The 17,770-nt window shown below is 43.9% G+C and overlaps 1 protein-coding gene across 2 annotated transcripts in view; it reads right to left on the minus strand.

Annotated features, from left to right (window-relative positions):
• The window catches only part of LOC138815875 (selenocysteine insertion sequence-binding protein 2-like), a 48,511-nt gene extending 42,616 nt beyond the window's left edge, over positions 1 to 5,895 (minus strand). For both annotated transcript variants that reach the window (XM_070005255.1, XM_070005254.1), the window contains exon 1: positions 5,653 to 5,895. In XM_070005255.1, the coding sequence (XP_069861356.1) occupies positions 5,653 to 5,676 (24 nt within the window). In that variant the 5' untranslated portion in view covers positions 5,677 to 5,895. The remainder of the gene's footprint in view (positions 1 to 5,652) is intronic.
• Between the last annotated feature and the right edge of the window lie 11,875 nt (positions 5,896 to 17,770).

Here is a 17,770-nt window from a genome sequence, read left to right on the forward strand (position 1 = left end):
TTTTCTCTCCATGAGCATATGGAGAATAGACTATGCATTTAGTTTGCAGTGCCAGTATTATTTGAACTTTACAAACTACTTGAAAAGAAAAAGTTACAAGCCAAATAATTTTGCTTTCTTATTGGTGAACAATCTTACATGAAATCACATATATTCAATACACATTTGTTTTGCTAACATTTAAAGATATTAGCCAGGCAATGGTGGCTCACACCTGTAAATCCTTGCTACTCAGGAGGCTGAGGTCTGAGAATCACAGTTAAAAGCCAGAATTGGCAGAAAAGACTGTGAGCTTATACCTCCAATTAACTACCCCAAAAAAAGTCAAAAATAGAGCTGCAACTCAAAATGGTAGAGCACAACAAATCAAGGACTGCACCCAGGCTGTGAGCTCAAGCCTAGGACTGGCACTTGTTTTGTTTTGTTTTGTTTTTTTGTCGGTCGTGGGGGCTTGAACTGTGGGCCTGGGCGCTGTCCCTCAGCTCTTCAGCTCAAGGCTAGCGCTCTACCACTTGAGCTATAGCGCCACTTCCGGTTTTCTGGTGGTTTATTGGAGATAGGAGTCTCATGGTCTTTCCTGCCCGGGCTGGCTTTGAACCGCGATCCTCAGATCTCAGCCTCCTGAGTAGCTAGGATTACAGGCGTGAGCCACCAGCGCCCGGCTGGCACTTGTTTTTAAAGATGTTAAAAACAAGAAATTTATAAACTCTAAAAAAACAAACTCATGTTAAAGTCCTAAAAATTAAGCCAATATTTGAATTATTATACTACATACCTGTGAAGCTTGAGTGTTATAACCCCATTATTTTAAAATAATGAAACTTTTAAATAACCTAAAAATAGAAACACTAAAACATTATAAATAAAATAAATCCCAATTTATTCTTTACATTCTTTTCCCCTTTATAACATTTTTTAAAGAAAAAGAAAATATAACTGTTTTCAGAACATTTAGCTCAAAGTTAAAATTAAGGTAACAGTTTTAAGTCTTGATGAAAGAGAATACTTCTGAGATTCTCCTTTACCCTTAGCATCTTGCATAGTTACAACTGCAATTATCATTATTCATCCACCATTTTATTCCCATCCCAGTGACTTTTTATGATTATGATATTGATCAACATATATAACCAAGCTCATGTGAATAGCTTATGAGAACCACTATAGCACTTAACACTGTAAGCATGTTCAGAAATTTTGAGTATAAGCCAACATAGGTTTAAAGAGAAAAAAATTTATTGAGGAAAAATGGGAATTCAGAACATACTGTATATACTTTTTAATGCTCTTTACCTATCAATTCATCTCAGTAGTAAAAATATAAAAGCATATTCCAAATAACCTAAAAAGCCATCACATTACTATATAGTAGAATGGAAAGAATCAAGAATCCCACAAATCTGAGAGATCCTAGGTCCTTATCCTACTGTTAGTAGTTCTTGGCCCTTTTGAAATGATGAACGCCATGCCATGGTAGGGATGAAAGCAAGTTGAGGCCACCCCTCTCTCCTTGCTTGATGCTAAAGTTCCCTTAGAAATACTTTTTCTGGGGCTGGGAAGGTGGCTCAGTTGTAGAGCGCTTGCCTTGCATACCTGAGGCCCTGGGTTCAATTCCTCAGCACCACATAAGCAGGGGGGAAAAAAAGCCAGAAGTGGCTCTGTGGCTCAAGTGGTAGAGTGCTGGCCTTGAGCTGAAGAGCTGAGGGACAGCGCCCAGGCCCAGAATTCAGGCCCCATGACCGGACCCAAAAAAAAAAGAAAAAAAAATACTTTTACCTACATTATTGGATTTCTACAAAAAATGGATACTGCTGTTTTAAAAAAAAAAAAAAAAAGATGGTAAACCACTGTATCAGAAGCAACTTCTAGTTGTAATGTCATTCCAAATAAACATGGTAAATAGGAAAGAAAGAAAGAAAGAAAGAAAGAAAGAAAGAAAGAAAGAAAGGAAGGAAGGAAGGAAGGAAGGAAGGAAGGAAGGAAGGAAGGAAGGAAGGAAGGAAGGAAGGGAAAGAAAGAGCGAGGGAAAGAAAGAACAAGGGAAAGACGGAAGAAAGGAAGAAAGAAAGAAAGAAAGAACGAACCCCAGCCAAGAGGTAAGTGCATGTCTGTAATCCCAGGCAATCAGTAGAAGAATTAATGTCCTAGGCCAGTGGGGGGGGGGGGGGGGGGCAGGCCAAAACTGTGAGATCCTCTCCCAAAAATAACTAAAGCAAAAAAAAGGGCAAGGGGTGTAGCTCTAGAGCTACAGTTCATTTAAGACCCTGACCCCACAAAAAAGAAAAAGGAAAAAAAAAAGATGAGAATAATGGCATCTTGCATACATAAAACGTAGCACACTTTTTCCAGTGTACTCTTTCCAGGCCAACCACAGATCCCTGAATTAGCTGCCTAATGCAATAACGAGGCAGACGCACTATTTTTCTAGATCTGTTTTTCTGAGAACACAGGAATGAAGGGAAGTTCCAAATTATTCTCCCATTTAGAGTCAGTCTGGGGATGAAATAAAAGGTCTTGGAAGGAAAAACAAAACAAAACAAAAACCTTCCAGTATAAAGTCTTTCTCCATGGACTTTCTCTAGCTCTTAAATGTGGGATGTGGGATAAAAGAGAAAAACTGTCTAAATAATTTGCTGAAACTTGCTCTTAAAATAATCACACAAAAACTGCTATGCCAAAAGGCACCATCTAATTAATTATGTTTCCTCTAGGATGAAAGTAACCCTAAGTATACATATGGTAGCATTATTGGTTACAGTTGGATGTCCAACCCTTTCATTAGTGACACACAAGGAACTAATTCAAGTAAATTTCCTATTTGTTTGTCAAGCTTTGAAATCTGGAGGTTTTTTGGGTCCAATTGTGGGGCCTGAACTCTGAGCCTGGTCAGCTCAAGGCTAGCACTCTAGCACTTGAGCCAAAGCGCCACTTCCAACTTTATTTTTCTTTTTTTGCATATGTGGTGCTGAGGAATCAAACCCAGGGCCTTAGGCATGCAAGGCAAGCGCTCTACCACTGAGCCACCTTCCCAGCCCCAGTTTAAGAATTTTTATTTTGAAGATATTTGTCAAAAATACTCCAGGGGCTGGGAAGGTGGCTCAGTGGTAGAGCGCTTGCCTTGCATGCCTGAGGCCCTGGGTTCGATTCCCCAGCACCACATAAGCAAAAAGAAAAAAGCCGGAAGTGGCGCTGTGGCTCAAGTGGTAGAGTGCTAGCCTTGAGCTGAAGAGCTGAGGGACAGGACTCAGGCCCAGAGTTCAGGCCCCACGACTGGACCCAAAAAAAAAAAAAAAAAAAAAAAAAAAATTCTTAAACTGAATAGAGACTGTATATAGAATTCTCTGGTAAAGTCCAGGAGGCTTCATTATCACTTTTGCTTTGGTAATTCATGTGTTGTTCAATAAAACCCATTTGTGTTTTCAAAGCTATATTCACATAAAGGGTTTGGGTGTTCTGTTTTGCTTTTTGAAGGAAGGAGAAGGAGGAAGAGGAGGAGGAGGAGGAGGAGAAAGGGGAGGAGGAAGGGGAGGAGGGGAAGGAGAAGGGGGGAAGAGTAGGGGAGGGGGGAAGGCTTGTGTAAAAAAATAGATACACAAGTAGGAAGCTGTGCTTTGATGGCTAAGAGTCTGATTTCCAAATCAAAAGTGGTTTTACCAACGTCTAGATGCAGAAATGCGAATTTGGGAAATCTGGTGTCTTTATTCAGATGCTGATTAGCCATTTGTAAAATTAACAGTGAAAGTATTTTTTCTTCTTCTTTTCACCTATTTGCCTAACTCATTCTTGGGACAAGGATGGCCTTGGGAATGGAGAATAGAGAGGAATCCCAATTTAAGATTTCATCAAATCAATTCGTTTCCCAGTGACCTAAACGCTGGAGAACATTTGGGGGGTGGGGGGGAGGAAGTACAGACTATGATTCTACATTATTTTTTCCACTGCCATTATTCCTACCTCCCCGCACCATGGATAATCAAGAATTTAACACAATTCAAAACCAAACAGAACACTAATGCGGCTGGAAACCAACTCAAGCTCCTTAAAAATGTAATCTCCATCAAAAAAAAAAAAAAAAAGCAGCAACCCAAAACAAAACAACAAAAAAAATGCTGATTACAATTTCTGCAAAGTATCTAGAAGACACAGGCCAGGCCAGGGGGAAACCGGGAAGATCCTTTCTTTAAGAAAGAAATGCCTGAGGCATTTCAAAAAACAAAACCAAATCAATAAACAAAGTCAGGCGCCGGTGGCTCTCGCCTGTAATCCTAGCTACTCGGGAGGCTGAGACCCGAGGACTTGAGGGTTCCAAGCCCGGCAAGTCCGTGGAGACGTGGGTTACCTCCAGTGAATCACCCGAAAGAGCCGGAGGAGGGAGGGCTGTGGCTCAAGTGCGCAAAAAAGCTCAGGGACAGCGCCCAGGCCCTGAGTTCAAGCCCCGGGACCGGGCCCAAAGAAAACAAACAAACAACAACAACAACACAAAGACATTGCTTTTGCTCCACTGAACCCTAGACCGGCGACAACCCGGGACTCTCCCATCTTCGAAAGCCTTTTGCCATATCGACAAAAACAAAAACAAAAATCGACCTTCCAGAACTGAAGGGAATGGGGGGGGGGGGGAAGGAACTGTAGAGTGTGGGGGGAGAAGATGGGAGATGGGGGGGGAGTCCTGGAAGGAATGGGGGGGAAGATGGGGAGTCTTGGAAGGAATGGGGGGGAGAGGAACTGTAGAGTGTGGAGGGAGATGGGGGGAGTCTTGGAAGGAATGGGGGGGAAGATGGGGAGTCTTGGAAGGAATGGGGGGAAGATGGGGAGTCTTGGAAGGAATGGGGGGGAAGATGGGGAGTCTTGGAAGGAATGGGGGGGAGAGGAACTGTAGAGTGAGGGGGGAGATGGACGGTCTTGGAAGGAATGGGGGGAAGATGGGGAGTCCTGAAAGGAATTGGGGGAAGAGGAACGGTAGAGTTGGGGGAGATGGGGAGTCCTGGAAGGAATGGGGGGAGAGGAACTGTAGAGGGGGGAAGATGGGGGGGAGTCTTGGAAGGAATAGGGGGAAGATGGGAAGTCTTGGAAGGAATAGGGGGAAGATGGGGAGTCTTGGAAGGAAGGGGGGAGATGGGGAGTCTTGGAAGGAATGGGGGGGAGAGGAACTGTAGAGTGGGGGGGGGAAGATGGGGAGTCCTGGAAGGAATGGGGGGGAGAGGAACGGTAGAGAGGGGGAGAGGAGATGGGGAGTCCTGGAAGGAATGGGGGGGGGAGATGGGGAGTCCTGGAAGTTGCAACGCCTCCCTGTTCTCTGGAGGGCACGGAACAACTTGGGTGTCTTGGGGGGGTCCCTCTCTCGGGGAGCCGAGGCCCCCCCGCAGGGAACCCCCATCTTGAGGAAACAAGTCTGGGAAGGTTCCCCCCCCACCCCGCCCCGGCCCTCGCGACGGCCCGAGGCAGCGGCTGGAACAATGCCGGGGAACCGGGTGCCGCCGGCCGGGTTTCCCCGAGGAGGAGGAGGAAGAGGAGGGGAAGCGGGGGGGGACCCCACGCTCGGAGACCCGGGCCGGGCCTGCAAAGCACGGTGACCCCCCCACCCGCTCCCACCCCGCACCCCGGCCGGACCCGGGCGCCCCCCCCCACCGACGCCCGCCAGGCCCCGAGTACCTGGTCCGCCGGGGGTCGGTCCATGGCGCCACAGGCGCGACGGGCCCGCTCTAGTCGGTCTGAGGGGCGCCTCGGGCCGCTTTCTCCATGGCCCCCCGCTCGCCTCCAGGGTTGGGCTCCAGGACAGACCTCCGCCACTCTCTGCAGAAGCCGCGACACCGAGCCGGTGACGCCACTGCCTGAGGAGGCGGTTCCGGAGCCGGGAGGGGGGAAGGAGGCGGCGGCGGCGGCGGCGGCGGCGGCGGCGGCGGGGCGGCAGCGGCCCTGGGGAGGGATCATCTGGGACGGAAGCCGACGAGGCTCGAAAGGGCGGGGAAGCGAAGCCGGAAATGGAGCCGCGCGCAGAAGGGCAAGGGGGCGGGGCAACGGCGGCAGGGGGCGGAGCGACCTACATGGCCCGGCGGCGGGAACCCAGGGGTGGCCTGCGCAGGCTGAGGTCCTAGAGGTTCTGGCTTGGGGTGGGGGGGGAGGGGGGGGAAAGCGGGCCTGCAACCACATCCCGGGTCTTCAGGGACCTTAGAAACCTCTTCAGCATCCTAGGGCGCCTCTTACTGCCATTAGGAGGGCTTTTAGCTGCCGCGTGTGTGTGTGTGTGTGTGTGTGTGTGTGTGTGTGTGTCCTTGCTCATGTTATGTGTGTGTGTGTGTGTGTGTGTGTGTGTGTGTGTCCTTGCTCATGTTACCTCCCTGTAGGGAGCCTTGACTTTAAAGAAAGTCACCTATGGGATCTTGACCCAGAAAAACAAATATGCATAAATAAAATTGCACACAAAGAGTAAGCATCAGCAAAAGAAAGAAAAAAAAGTCCACTTAGAGAGGCCCACAAATTTGGGGCTGGGAAGGTGGCTCAGTGGTTAGCGTGTTTGTCTAGCAGGCATGAAGCCCTGGGTTCAATTCCTCAGTACCACATACATGGAAAAAGCCAGAAGTGGGGCTGTGGCTCAGGTGGTAGAGTGCTAGCCTTGAGCAAAAGAAGTTCAGGGACAGTGCCCAGGCCCTAAATTCAAGCCCAGGACTGGCAAAAAGAAAGAAAAGAAAGGTCCACAAATACATATTGATTAATGTATTTTCCAGGCCCACCTCTAAGTTCCATGTCCAGTCCATCACAAAACCCTAGTTGTACCTAGAATCTGTTTAACACTACCCAACATATAATTATATACTCTAGTATGCCATTTCATCCACTCTGATTATTTATTATTCCTTCTAATTGTCACATCTTTACCTCCTTGAAGATAGAATGTTTTGAAACTGGACACTAATGTTAACATGGCAAAAAGTCTTTCTGGGAAATTAGGCACAGCCTCCAACACACACAACCTCCCCTAAAGAGTTCTTGCTTTGATGGACAACTCTAGGGTGAGAAAGAAATCTAAACTAAATAAGCTAAGTTATACTGAGGTGAAGAAAGAACATGGAAATGGCTATTGTTTGGGACAGTGATGAGATCCAGTTCTGGAAGAGTGAAAGCAATTTTTAAGAAATTTGCTTTGTTTTGCTTCAAAGACTGGATCTCCCCTTTGGGATAGCCTACATTGTGTTTTGTTTTTTAAACTGGTTTTATTTAAAGACTGCAGGGAAGTAGAGCTATGGCTCAAAGAGATAGAGCACTAGCCTTGAGCAAAAAATGCTTAGAGACCGCTCTGAGTGCAAACCCCACAACCATCAACAGAAAAAACAAAACAAAAAAACATTTACAAGCTTCTATCAGGCTGGGAATGTGGTTCAGTGGTAGAGTGCTTACCTACATTCATGAAGCCCTGGGTTTGATTCCTCAGTACCATATAAACAGAAAAGGTCGGAAGTGGCACTGCGGTTCAATTGGCAGAGTATCTGGCACCAAAGAAGCTCACGTACAGTGCCCTGAGTTCATGACTGGCAGAAAAAGAAAAGAAAAACACACACCTCCAAGATGTTTGTAGGGTTTAATTATTTTTATTTACCTGGTTTTATTTAAATAAGACTCCAAGAAGACTCCAAGATGAGGCTGGTCTATAATGTCAGCTGCTACTAAAAGAAGCTATATTGTATCAGCAAGAATTATATCAAGGCTGGCTATAGAAACAATTTTGTAAGGAGAGCCATGAATGGTTGTACATGGCTATTTCTCACTTATGTAGCTTGTTCTATATATGCACTGTGCACTATATATGCACTGTTTCAATTACATACCTAGTTATGGATGTTGTAAACACGTACACTTAATGTAATCTTATATCTTGGGTATCTATTATATTATAAGGTACAATGAATGCTGAATATATTTAGGATTGCTTTTAAAAAATCAAGCTATTGGGGGCTGGGAAGTTGGCTCAGTGGTAGAGTGTTTGCCTTACATGCATGAGGCCCTGGGTTCGATTCCTCAGCACCACATAAGCAGAAAAAAAGCCAAAAGTGGAGCTGTGGCTCAAGTGGTATGGTGCTATCCTTGAGCTGAAGAGCTGAGGAAAAGTGCCTGGGCCCAGAGTTCAGCCCCATGACCAAAAAAAAAAAGCTATTTATATGGTGTGGTTATGTAAACTAACAGTTGATCATCTTTCTTTCACAACTGAAAAAGAATATAAACTCTAGCAGGGTACCGGTGGCTCACACTTGTAATCCTAGCTACTCAGGAAGCTGAGATCTGAAGATCGCGGTTCAAAGCCAGTCTGGACACGAAAGTCAGTGAAACTCTTATCTACAATAAACCACCAGAAAACCGGAAGTGGTGCTGTATCTCAAGTGGTAGAGCACTCACCTTAGTTGAAGAGCTGATGGACAGGGCCCAGGCCCAGAGTTCAAGCCCCGTGACTGAGAAAAAAAAAAAAGAATATAAACTCTTAAGTTTTCAGACTGTCTGGATTTAAAAAAAAAACATAATGCAGTCTACATGAGCCCCAGGGTTTGTTTTTTTCTTCTGAGAATATGGTCTTTCCAAGGACCTTTCACACTGATGGGACTTTTGTGACTAAAATTGTTCCCTTTGAAAACATTCCATGTATGAGATATTTATGTAAATCAGAAAAACTGAATCAGGAAGTGGCGCTGTAGCTCAAGTGGTAGAGCGCTCGCCTTGAGCTGAAGAGCTGAGGGACAGCGCCCAGGCCCAGAGTTCAAGCCCCACAACCGACCAAAAAAAAAGAAAAACAGAATCATAGAAATTATAAGAATTATAGGAACAAAAATGTCACTGTGCTTTTCTTGGTAATCCTAAAAACCATAACACTAGCTATTAGGAAATAAAACCCTGAAAATCTATGCCAAAAACGAAGATATATATATATATATATCACATGTATTTGTATCATCTGTAATATATATCATCTGTAATACATATTATATATTATAATTATATATTATAAATAAAATATATACAAATATATAAAACATATTATATATACTATAATTATAATATTATAATATATCATATATATTACAGATGATACAAATACATTTAAATGATTTCATTTAGTAATCAGTATTTAATGTGCTGGGAACCATGGTGAAAAGAAGTAGGAAGGGGGCTGGGAAGGTGGCTCAGTGGTAGAGCGCTTGCCTTGCATGCTTGAGGCCCTGGGTTCGATTCCCTAGCACCACATAAGCAAAAAGAAAAAAGCCGGAAGTGGTGCTGTGGCTCAAGTGGTAGAGCGCTAGCCTTGAGCTGAAGAGCTGAGGGACAGCGCCCAGGCCCAGAGCTCAGGCCCCATGACCGGACCCCCCCCCAAAAAAAAAAAGAAGTAGGAAAGCTGTTTCAAGAGAGGATCACACCTGTAATCCTCGCTACTGAAATCTAAAGATCTAAAGATCTTAGTTCAAAGCCAGCCTGTGCAAAACATCCTTGAGACTCTAATATCCAATTAACCAACAAAAAGCCAGAAGTGGAGGTGTGGCTCACGTGGTAGAGTGCCAGCCATGAAAGGTAAAAGCTAAGCAAGAATGCAAGCCCTTGGATTCAAGCCCTGTACTGGCACAAAAAAACAGGATAAAAAATGTGAACCACACTGCCCAGCTTTTTATTGGTAGATATGAGACCTATGCTGTCCTCAAACTATGTTCTTCTAGTTGCAGCCTCCCAAGTAGCCAGGATACAGGCCTGAGCCACTAGGCTTGGCTACTTAAAAGTTGTGGACAATATTGTCCTTAAAATAAGCTTTACAGCTGGCTGCTGGTGATTCTCTCCTGTAATCCTAGCTACTCAGGACAATGAGATCTGAGATCCCAGTTGAAAGCTAGCCTGGGCAGGAAAGTCTTTGAAATTCTTTTTTTTTTTTTTTTTTGGGGGGGGGTCTGGTTGTGTGGCCTGAACTCTAGGTCTGGGCTCTGTCCCTCAGCTCTTCAGCTCAAGGCTAGCGCTCTACCACTTGAGCCACAACACCACATCTGGCTTTTTTCTTTTTGCTTATGTGGTGCTGAGGAATCAAACCCAGGGCCTCAGGCTTGCAAGACAAGTGCTCTTCCACTGAGCCACCTTCCCAGCCCCCATCTTTGAAATTCTTATCTCCAATTAACCAACCAAAAAAGCCAGAAGTGGAGCTGTGACTCAAGTGATAGAACACTAAACAAACTGAACCTCTGACCTTACTTCTTTCTCTTCTCTCTCTCACTCTGAGTGGTTGTTGCCACTCTGGCCTCCTGTCTATCTCCTATTGGAAGCACACTCCTTTCTAGGTGACCTTGGCCTTGTTGCTCTTATTGGCAGGATGCTCTTTACTACAGCGGATGGATATGTATGTAGTCCCTTTCCAGCCTTTCCTCTGTTAACACTCACTACTGCGACAAATGTGATACAGTTTGTGTTGTTTACTGACTATCAATTTCCAGGTGAATGTAAGCTCTATGAGGACAGGGATTTTTGCTTGCTTGCTTTGTCTGCTGTGGGTATTCTATTGCCTGGCATGTAACCAGTATACATTTATTGTTGAGTCTCTAAGCATGCATCTGAATCATTTTAAAAACTTCAATGATGGTGACTGGTGAGGTGGTTCCAACCTGTAATCCTAGATCAGGGGATTGTAGTTCAACATCAGTCTGGGCATAAAGAAGAAAAATAAAATTGGTGAGATGCTATCTCAACTAATACCTGTTCTCCCAGCTACAGGGGAAGTACAATGGACACCTATTATCCCAAACAACACTGAGGATGCACAAATAGGAAGATCGCCACCCAGGCCAGCCTGCATATAAAGCAAGACTCTAGCTGGAAAATAGCCAAGACTGTTACTGACTCAAGTGGTAGAACACCTGCCTGAGTTCAAACCCCAGAACTCCCAAAACAACAAAACAAAACAAAGCCACTTCAGTGATGGCTTCATGCATCTCTTTGGCATCTTTCCTCACAGGGTGATTTTTACTTAGGATGCCCTTTCCAGGTTGAAAACTACTTCCTCTATTTCCTGGATGAAAAGCATTTCTCCTTACAATTCCTCATCTTTTGTGTCACATCCTGCCTTAAATTTGTTGTGGGCTATGTCTAGTTATTGTAATAATTTAATTTAATAATGTAATGATTTCCTCTCTCAGAGTATGGTCTACCTTGAAAACAGTGTCACTCAACAATATTTGTTGAATGAATGACTGATTTTACCTTTATAGCTGACTTAGATTCACCCAGAGATGGAAGAGGTTGGTGGATTCAAATTAGGGAAAACTCCCTAACTTCTATGAAAATATAAAATACATGAGAATAACATAAAATTAGAAGAGATGATATCATAACTTAATCATCAGCGGATGGTAAGATCCACTACAATGAAAACCAGTCTCAATAAAGTGTCCTGTGAATAATCTAACTTAGGTAATAGCTAAGAAGGAATGAATTTATTGCGTAAGTGGACTTTGAGAATCAGATATAAACTTAGTCATGACATTCATTTTTTATGGCCAGGGCAGGTCAGTTAAAAACAGGAAATGAAACTTGTAAGATTTCTTAGGATGTCTTCATTATGAATGATGTCTTCGTTCCAAATCTTAAGCTTTCCTTTAAGGTCATTTTTTTTTTTTTTTAATGCTAGTGAAAACATTCCATCTCTGACACTTTCTCTTTATTTAGAAATGCTATAGAATCTGACTTGAAAAGTCTCCTTCAACTCACTGGGTTTTTTTTTTTTCCTGTTAAACCTGCATTTTAAAAAAAGCCTTTGTAAACAAATTAGTTATCTAGATTTTTTTTGTTTTCAAGTCAGTGACTCATCCATAGCTCCTCAAGCCTCTCTTCTTCCTGGAACTTCCATTCTGAAGCAGCAAAAACTTAACTACATTAGTAGTTTTGACTTTTGGAACCAGGAATTTATTTAAAAAAAAAAAAAAAAAAGCTTCACCTGTATAACTCTTACTAACTTTAAGATATCACCAAGGTTTGCCTGAACAAGACATGATTACCAGCTTCTGAGGGAAGATCAGAAGCAACTACACAGCAAAAACTATGTGGTGATAACTTCTCTCGAAAAAAGTTCCTGCTCCTTGAGTTCCTCAGCACCACGTAAGCAGAAAATACCGGAAGTAGCACTGTGGCTCAAGGTAGAGCACTAGCCTTGAGCTGAAGAGCTGAGGGACAGCGCCCAGGCCCAGAATTCAAGCTCCCACAACCGAATAACACACACACACACACACACACACACACACACAAAGCACTACAAACAGAATAAAATATTAGACTAATAGAAAATCACCTACAACTTACCTTTCTAACATGTGGGGGATTTGTTTTCTAGTTGCTATTCATCTAAATGCATAGATATCTATCTACATGTTTGTTTTTTTTTTTTGGTTGTTGGTGGTTTTGTTCTGTTTGTTTGTTGGTTGGTGTGGGTCCTGGGGCTTAAACTCCAGCCTGGGCACTGTCCCTAAGTACTTTTGTTTTTGTTGTTGTTCAAGGCTAGCACTCTACTAATAGAGCTAGAGTTCTACTTGCTTTATTTGGTGCTTAATTGGAGATAAGAGTTTCAAGGATTTTCCTACTTACTCTGTGTTGGAAGAATGATCTTCAGACCTCAGCGTCCTGAGTAGATAGAATTACAGGAATGAGCCACTGGTGCCTGGCTTACATAACAGATTGTTGTTGTTGTTTGCCAGTCCTGGAGCTTGAACTCAGAGCCCGGGTACTCTCCCTAGCTCTTTTATTCAAGGCTAGCACTCTACCACTTGAGCCACAGCACCACTTCTGGCTTTTTCTGTTTATGTGGTACTGAGGACTGGAACCCAGGGCTTCATGCATGCTAGGCATGCACTCTACCACTAAGCCACATTCCCAACCCATGACAGTTTCTTACAACAGAGTACCTGCCTACTCTCTAGAAATGAGGTTAAGAAGAACTCCTTGGCTTCTGCTCTGTGAACTTGACATCTGGGAGACTGAAAAAGACCTGAAACACAGTAAGAGAATCTGAAAGAATTGCAGTCATCGCTGCTTCACAAAGTAGCTCAGCTTGATATATGACAGAGGCGGACTATCAAAGACCCCAAAACAGAACAGGACTTCCATCTATTTACTGTGAAACCAAAGACTTCTTGACGATAATTCTAGCAAGTTCTAACTCCCTGCCAAACTACAGAGGCAATGTATTATCAGGCCTGGAAGTAGAAGGGACTATTAGATAAATATTGGGAGAGGAAAAAGAAAAGTACCAACATAAAATCCACAAAGCCGGGCGCTGGTGGCTCATGCCTGTAATCCTAGCTACTCAAGAGGCTAAGATCTGAGGATCATGGTTCAAAGCCAGCCCAGGCAGGAAAGTGTGTGAGACTCTTAACTCCAATTAACCATCAGAATTCCAGAAGTGGCACTGTGGCTCAAAGTGGTGGAGTGCTAGCCTTGAACTAAAGAGCTCAGGGACAGTGCCCAGGCTCTGAGTTAAAGCCTCATGACCTACAAATAAAAATAAAAATAATCCTGGAATTGGGATGGAGATACAGAGAATGACATCAAAAGTACCCTGTTGTAGTTTCATCCAAGATTGTCAAGGAGAGGAAGAGGAGGAAGAGGAAGAAGAAGAGAAGGAGGAGGAGAAGAGGAGGGGGAGGAAGACTACATGTGCTTTTTTTTGTCAGTTGTGAGGCTTGAACTCTGGGCCTGGGCACTGTCCCTCAGCTCTTCAGCTCAAGGCTAGCGCTCTACCACTTGAGCCACAGCCCCACTTCCAGCTTTTTCTGTGTATATCATTCTGAGGAATTGAACCCAGGGCCTCATGCATGCAAGGCAAGCACTCTACCACTGAGCCACCTTCCCAGCCCTACATGTGCTTTTTGAAAAAAAGAAAAACAAACCTAGCTTCTCCTTCAGTAATTCCACCATCAGTAGGCAGAAGAACTCTTAGGACATCTTCTGTGGCAATCCTGGCTTGTTGCTTTTGGCTGACCTGTCCTGTTTCTTCAGGAAACTGCTTACTCACCAGATAACCCTGAGGTCTCTAGTTTTCCAGCTGGACCAAGCTAGACACATGCAAGGGGCCACAAGAGTGGGCTTTAGAATTCATAGGTTGTTATGTCTTGCACTGGGCAAGCCTCCTTGTCTCATGTGACATGATAGAATAAATCAGGCCTAATAATATGACATATGGTTTGGGGGGGGCGTGGTTTGCAGGTAATGCTACCTTCCCATGACAGCCAGAAATACTCTGGCATTGAAAATAACCTCAAACTAGTGACGAGATCAGACTGGGCCAGAAAGAGGAAATAAGATTCCAAGGAAACATTCATCTGGCAGGTCCCTGACCCTGTTCACAGCATGAAAGCACTCGGCCCTTTCTGCCACTCCTTTATCCATTTCTCCTTTATTCACCATCCTTCTACTGATACCTTATTCAGAGGCTTCCAGCACCAAAATCCTTGCCAGCCCTGGTTCTGGAAAGTGACTTCTCACTAGGTTGTATTAGAAAATGAGCTGAGGGAGACACTGAAATCCAAAGTGCCCGGTGTCCTTATTTGCACAGAGGTCCGATCCTACGGGTCAGAAGTTGATAGCATCACTACACTGTCAATGGTGTGATTCTGGCCTAAGACCTTGGCTCTTTTCTGAACCCTGTGGCCATTGTCACCTTGAGCATTCTTCAGTGTCCACTGCTTCAGGAGAGAGATTGTTGCATGTGTTAGGAATCTCTGATTCAGGCTGCTCCTATTCTTCCTGCTTAGGATCTAGGTTGGTGTTTTTCACTTTTACACTTCTAACACATTAGTAGAATGAATTAGTATGTTAGCCTAATTAGTTCGGGCTCCGTTTCAAATGCATGAAGGTATTTTCAGGAGAATGAGGTAAGGGGGATATGTTCGGAGGGAAAGAGACTATATTCAGAAGGGAAAGATGCATTGCTCTTCTATAGAAAGATAACCCTAGCCGGGCACTGGTGGCTCACGCCTGTAATCCTAGCTACTCAGGAGGCTGAGATCTGAAGGTCACAGTTCAAAGCCAGCCCAGACAGGAAAGGCCGTGAGACTCTTATCTCCAATAAACCACTCAGAAAACTGGAAGAGGCCCTGTGACTCAAGTGGCAGAGCACTAGCCTTGAGCTGAAGAGCTTAGGGACAGTACCCAGGCTCAGAGTTCAAGCCCCACCACTGACAAAAAGAAAAAAGAAAAAAAAGAAAGAAAGTTAGATAACCCTAAATGGTGAAAATCTGCTCATTAGTGCTGTTGGTAAACCATACTTAAATATAGCAGAAGCAGTTGGGCACTGGTGGCTCATACCTATAATCCTAACTACTCAAGAGGCTGAGATCTGAGGATTGCAATTTGAAGCCAGTGCAGGCAGGAAAGTATGAGATTTTTATCTCCAATGACCTACCAAAAAAGCCAGAAGAGGAGCTGTAGTTCAAGTTGTAGATTGCTAGCCTTGAGCACAAAACCCAGGTCTGAGTTCAAGCCCTAGGATGATGATTTGAAAAAATATATATATATATATATATATATGACATATCATATATATCATACTTTCTTGGCAAATTTTCTGGCCAATAGAAGCAGCTGGACATAAGGAATGTAGACATAATATCTGTGGGTTGGTATCAAGCATGCCAACCTTTGTTGGAGAATGTGGCGTGTCACAGATTTAAAGATTTAGAGTGTAGATTCTGGATGAGGAAAGGCTAACTTGAAAGAGCATGCCATTCAAATGCTGCTGGATGGAAGCCCAGAATTTATGCCATCAGGTCACATCACCTGATCTCAGATGATCTGGATTAGTCTCAGGTCACCAAGGTCTAAAGGGTTACATCATATTCAGAAAGTTAAGGTTAAATGACTCAGGAAACTTCAGAAAATGTCACAAGAGAAATGACCGAATGACAGGATTAGATAAAACACAACTTGACCTCTCAACTATAAATAAAAGACTTGACTTACATTATTTTTTTCCATGAGGTATTTTGCCAACATTACCAAATTACCAACATTACCAGTTCACGTAGTTGATCCTGCCTTTGTGAAAAGGGTAATATCTGTCCTTTCTAGAAGGAAAGCCTTCTGGGAAGGAATATAGGAACACAGGTACAGAGTAGCTGTGACTTTTAGACAGTCTAACTGGAGCCAGGTGCTGGTGGCTCACACTTGTAATCCTAGCTACTCAGGGAGGCTGAGATCTGAGGATTGTGGTTTGAAGCCAGCCTGGGCAGGAAAGTCCATGAGACTCTTATCTCCAATTAACTACCAAAAAGCCAGAAACTGAGCTGTGGCTCAGCACTAGCCTTGAGCAAAAAAATCTCATGGATAGTGCCCAAACCCATAATTCATGCCCTAGGACTGGCACTTAAAAAGGTGTGTGGGGGGGGGGGTGGGCTGGGAATGTGGTTTAGTGATAGAGTGCTTGCCTAGCATTCATGAGGCCCTGGGTTCGATAACCCAATACCATATACACAGAAAAATCCGAAAATGGTGCTGTGGCTTAAGTAGTAGAGTGTTAGCCTTGAGCAAAAGAAACTCAGGGACAGTGCCCAGCCCCCAGGACTGGCACACACACACACACAAAATCTAATTGAAGAAGGTGTCAGCAGATTTGCCAAAGTATTTTCCAAAACAAGGGCAATTTACAAGATATACTCTAGTTTTTTCCCCCTTGGATTGAGTCAAATCTGTTTGGCATCTACTATTTCCAATTTATTGTTCACCTACTAATCCTCATGACTACACTCATTCACTTGAGGACAGGCAAAGTTTTGGCAATTAGAAAAACATGTAAAGAGTTGGTTATCAAAGGCTCTTCACATCAGTTGTATGGACCACCATGGACTGTATGAATTTGTTTTCTTAGGGTCATTAACAACAGGAATAGTCTGTTGGAATCAGTCAGATCAGAGATTTGAGTCCAGCCTTACCTGTTCTGGGTGGGTGAACTTTGGCCAGAGTAAAGTGAGATTACCAAAGCTACTGACCTCATGGGCTTATTTTGAGCATTAGATGAGTTAACACCCTCTGAGGATTAGAAAAATACCCATAACATAGTAAGTACACGATTAATGGTAACCAATATTATTATCTATATCACTTATTAAAAGAGGTTTTTGGAACTAGACACTCAATATAAATAAAATGCATAGATACTTTATCAAGTATCTACAGTAAGTATTATTCTATTTATAATTTGCAGTGGTGTTTGGTGTGAATCTTGGCCAACTGGGACTTGAACTTGAACTTAGGTCCTAGACTCTGTTCTTGAGCTTCTTCTGCTCAAGACTAGCACTCTATCACTTGAGCCATAGTGCCATTTCCAGCTTTTTCTGAGTATTATTGGAGATAATAATCTCACAGACTTTCCTGCTTGGGTTGGCATTGAACTGCGATCCTCAGATCTCTACATCCTGAGTAGCTAGGATTACAGGTGTAACCCACCAGCATCTGGCGACGGCTCTTCTTCTTCTTCTTCTTCTTCTTCTTCTTCTTCTTCTTCTTCTTCTTCTTCTTCTTCTTCTTCTTCTTCTTCTTCTTCTTCTTCTTCTTCTTCTTCTTCTTCTTCTCCTTCTTCTCCTCCTCCTCCTCCTCCTCCTCCTCCTCCTCCTCCTCCTCCTCCTCCTCCTCCTCCTCCTCCTCCTCCTCCTCCTCCTCCTCCTCCTCTTCTTCTTCTTCTTCCTCCTTCCTCCTCCTCTTCCTCCTCCTCCTCCTCCTCCTCCTCTTCCTCCTCCTCCTCCTCCTCCTCCTCCTCCTCCTCCTCCTCTTC

This window comes from Dipodomys merriami, unplaced genomic scaffold (assembly GCF_024711535.1).
Source record: "Dipodomys merriami isolate MVZ:Mamm:240054 unplaced genomic scaffold, mDipMer1.0.p SCAF_679, whole genome shotgun sequence".
Classification (NCBI taxonomy): Eukaryota; Metazoa; Chordata; class Mammalia; order Rodentia; family Heteromyidae; genus Dipodomys; species Dipodomys merriami.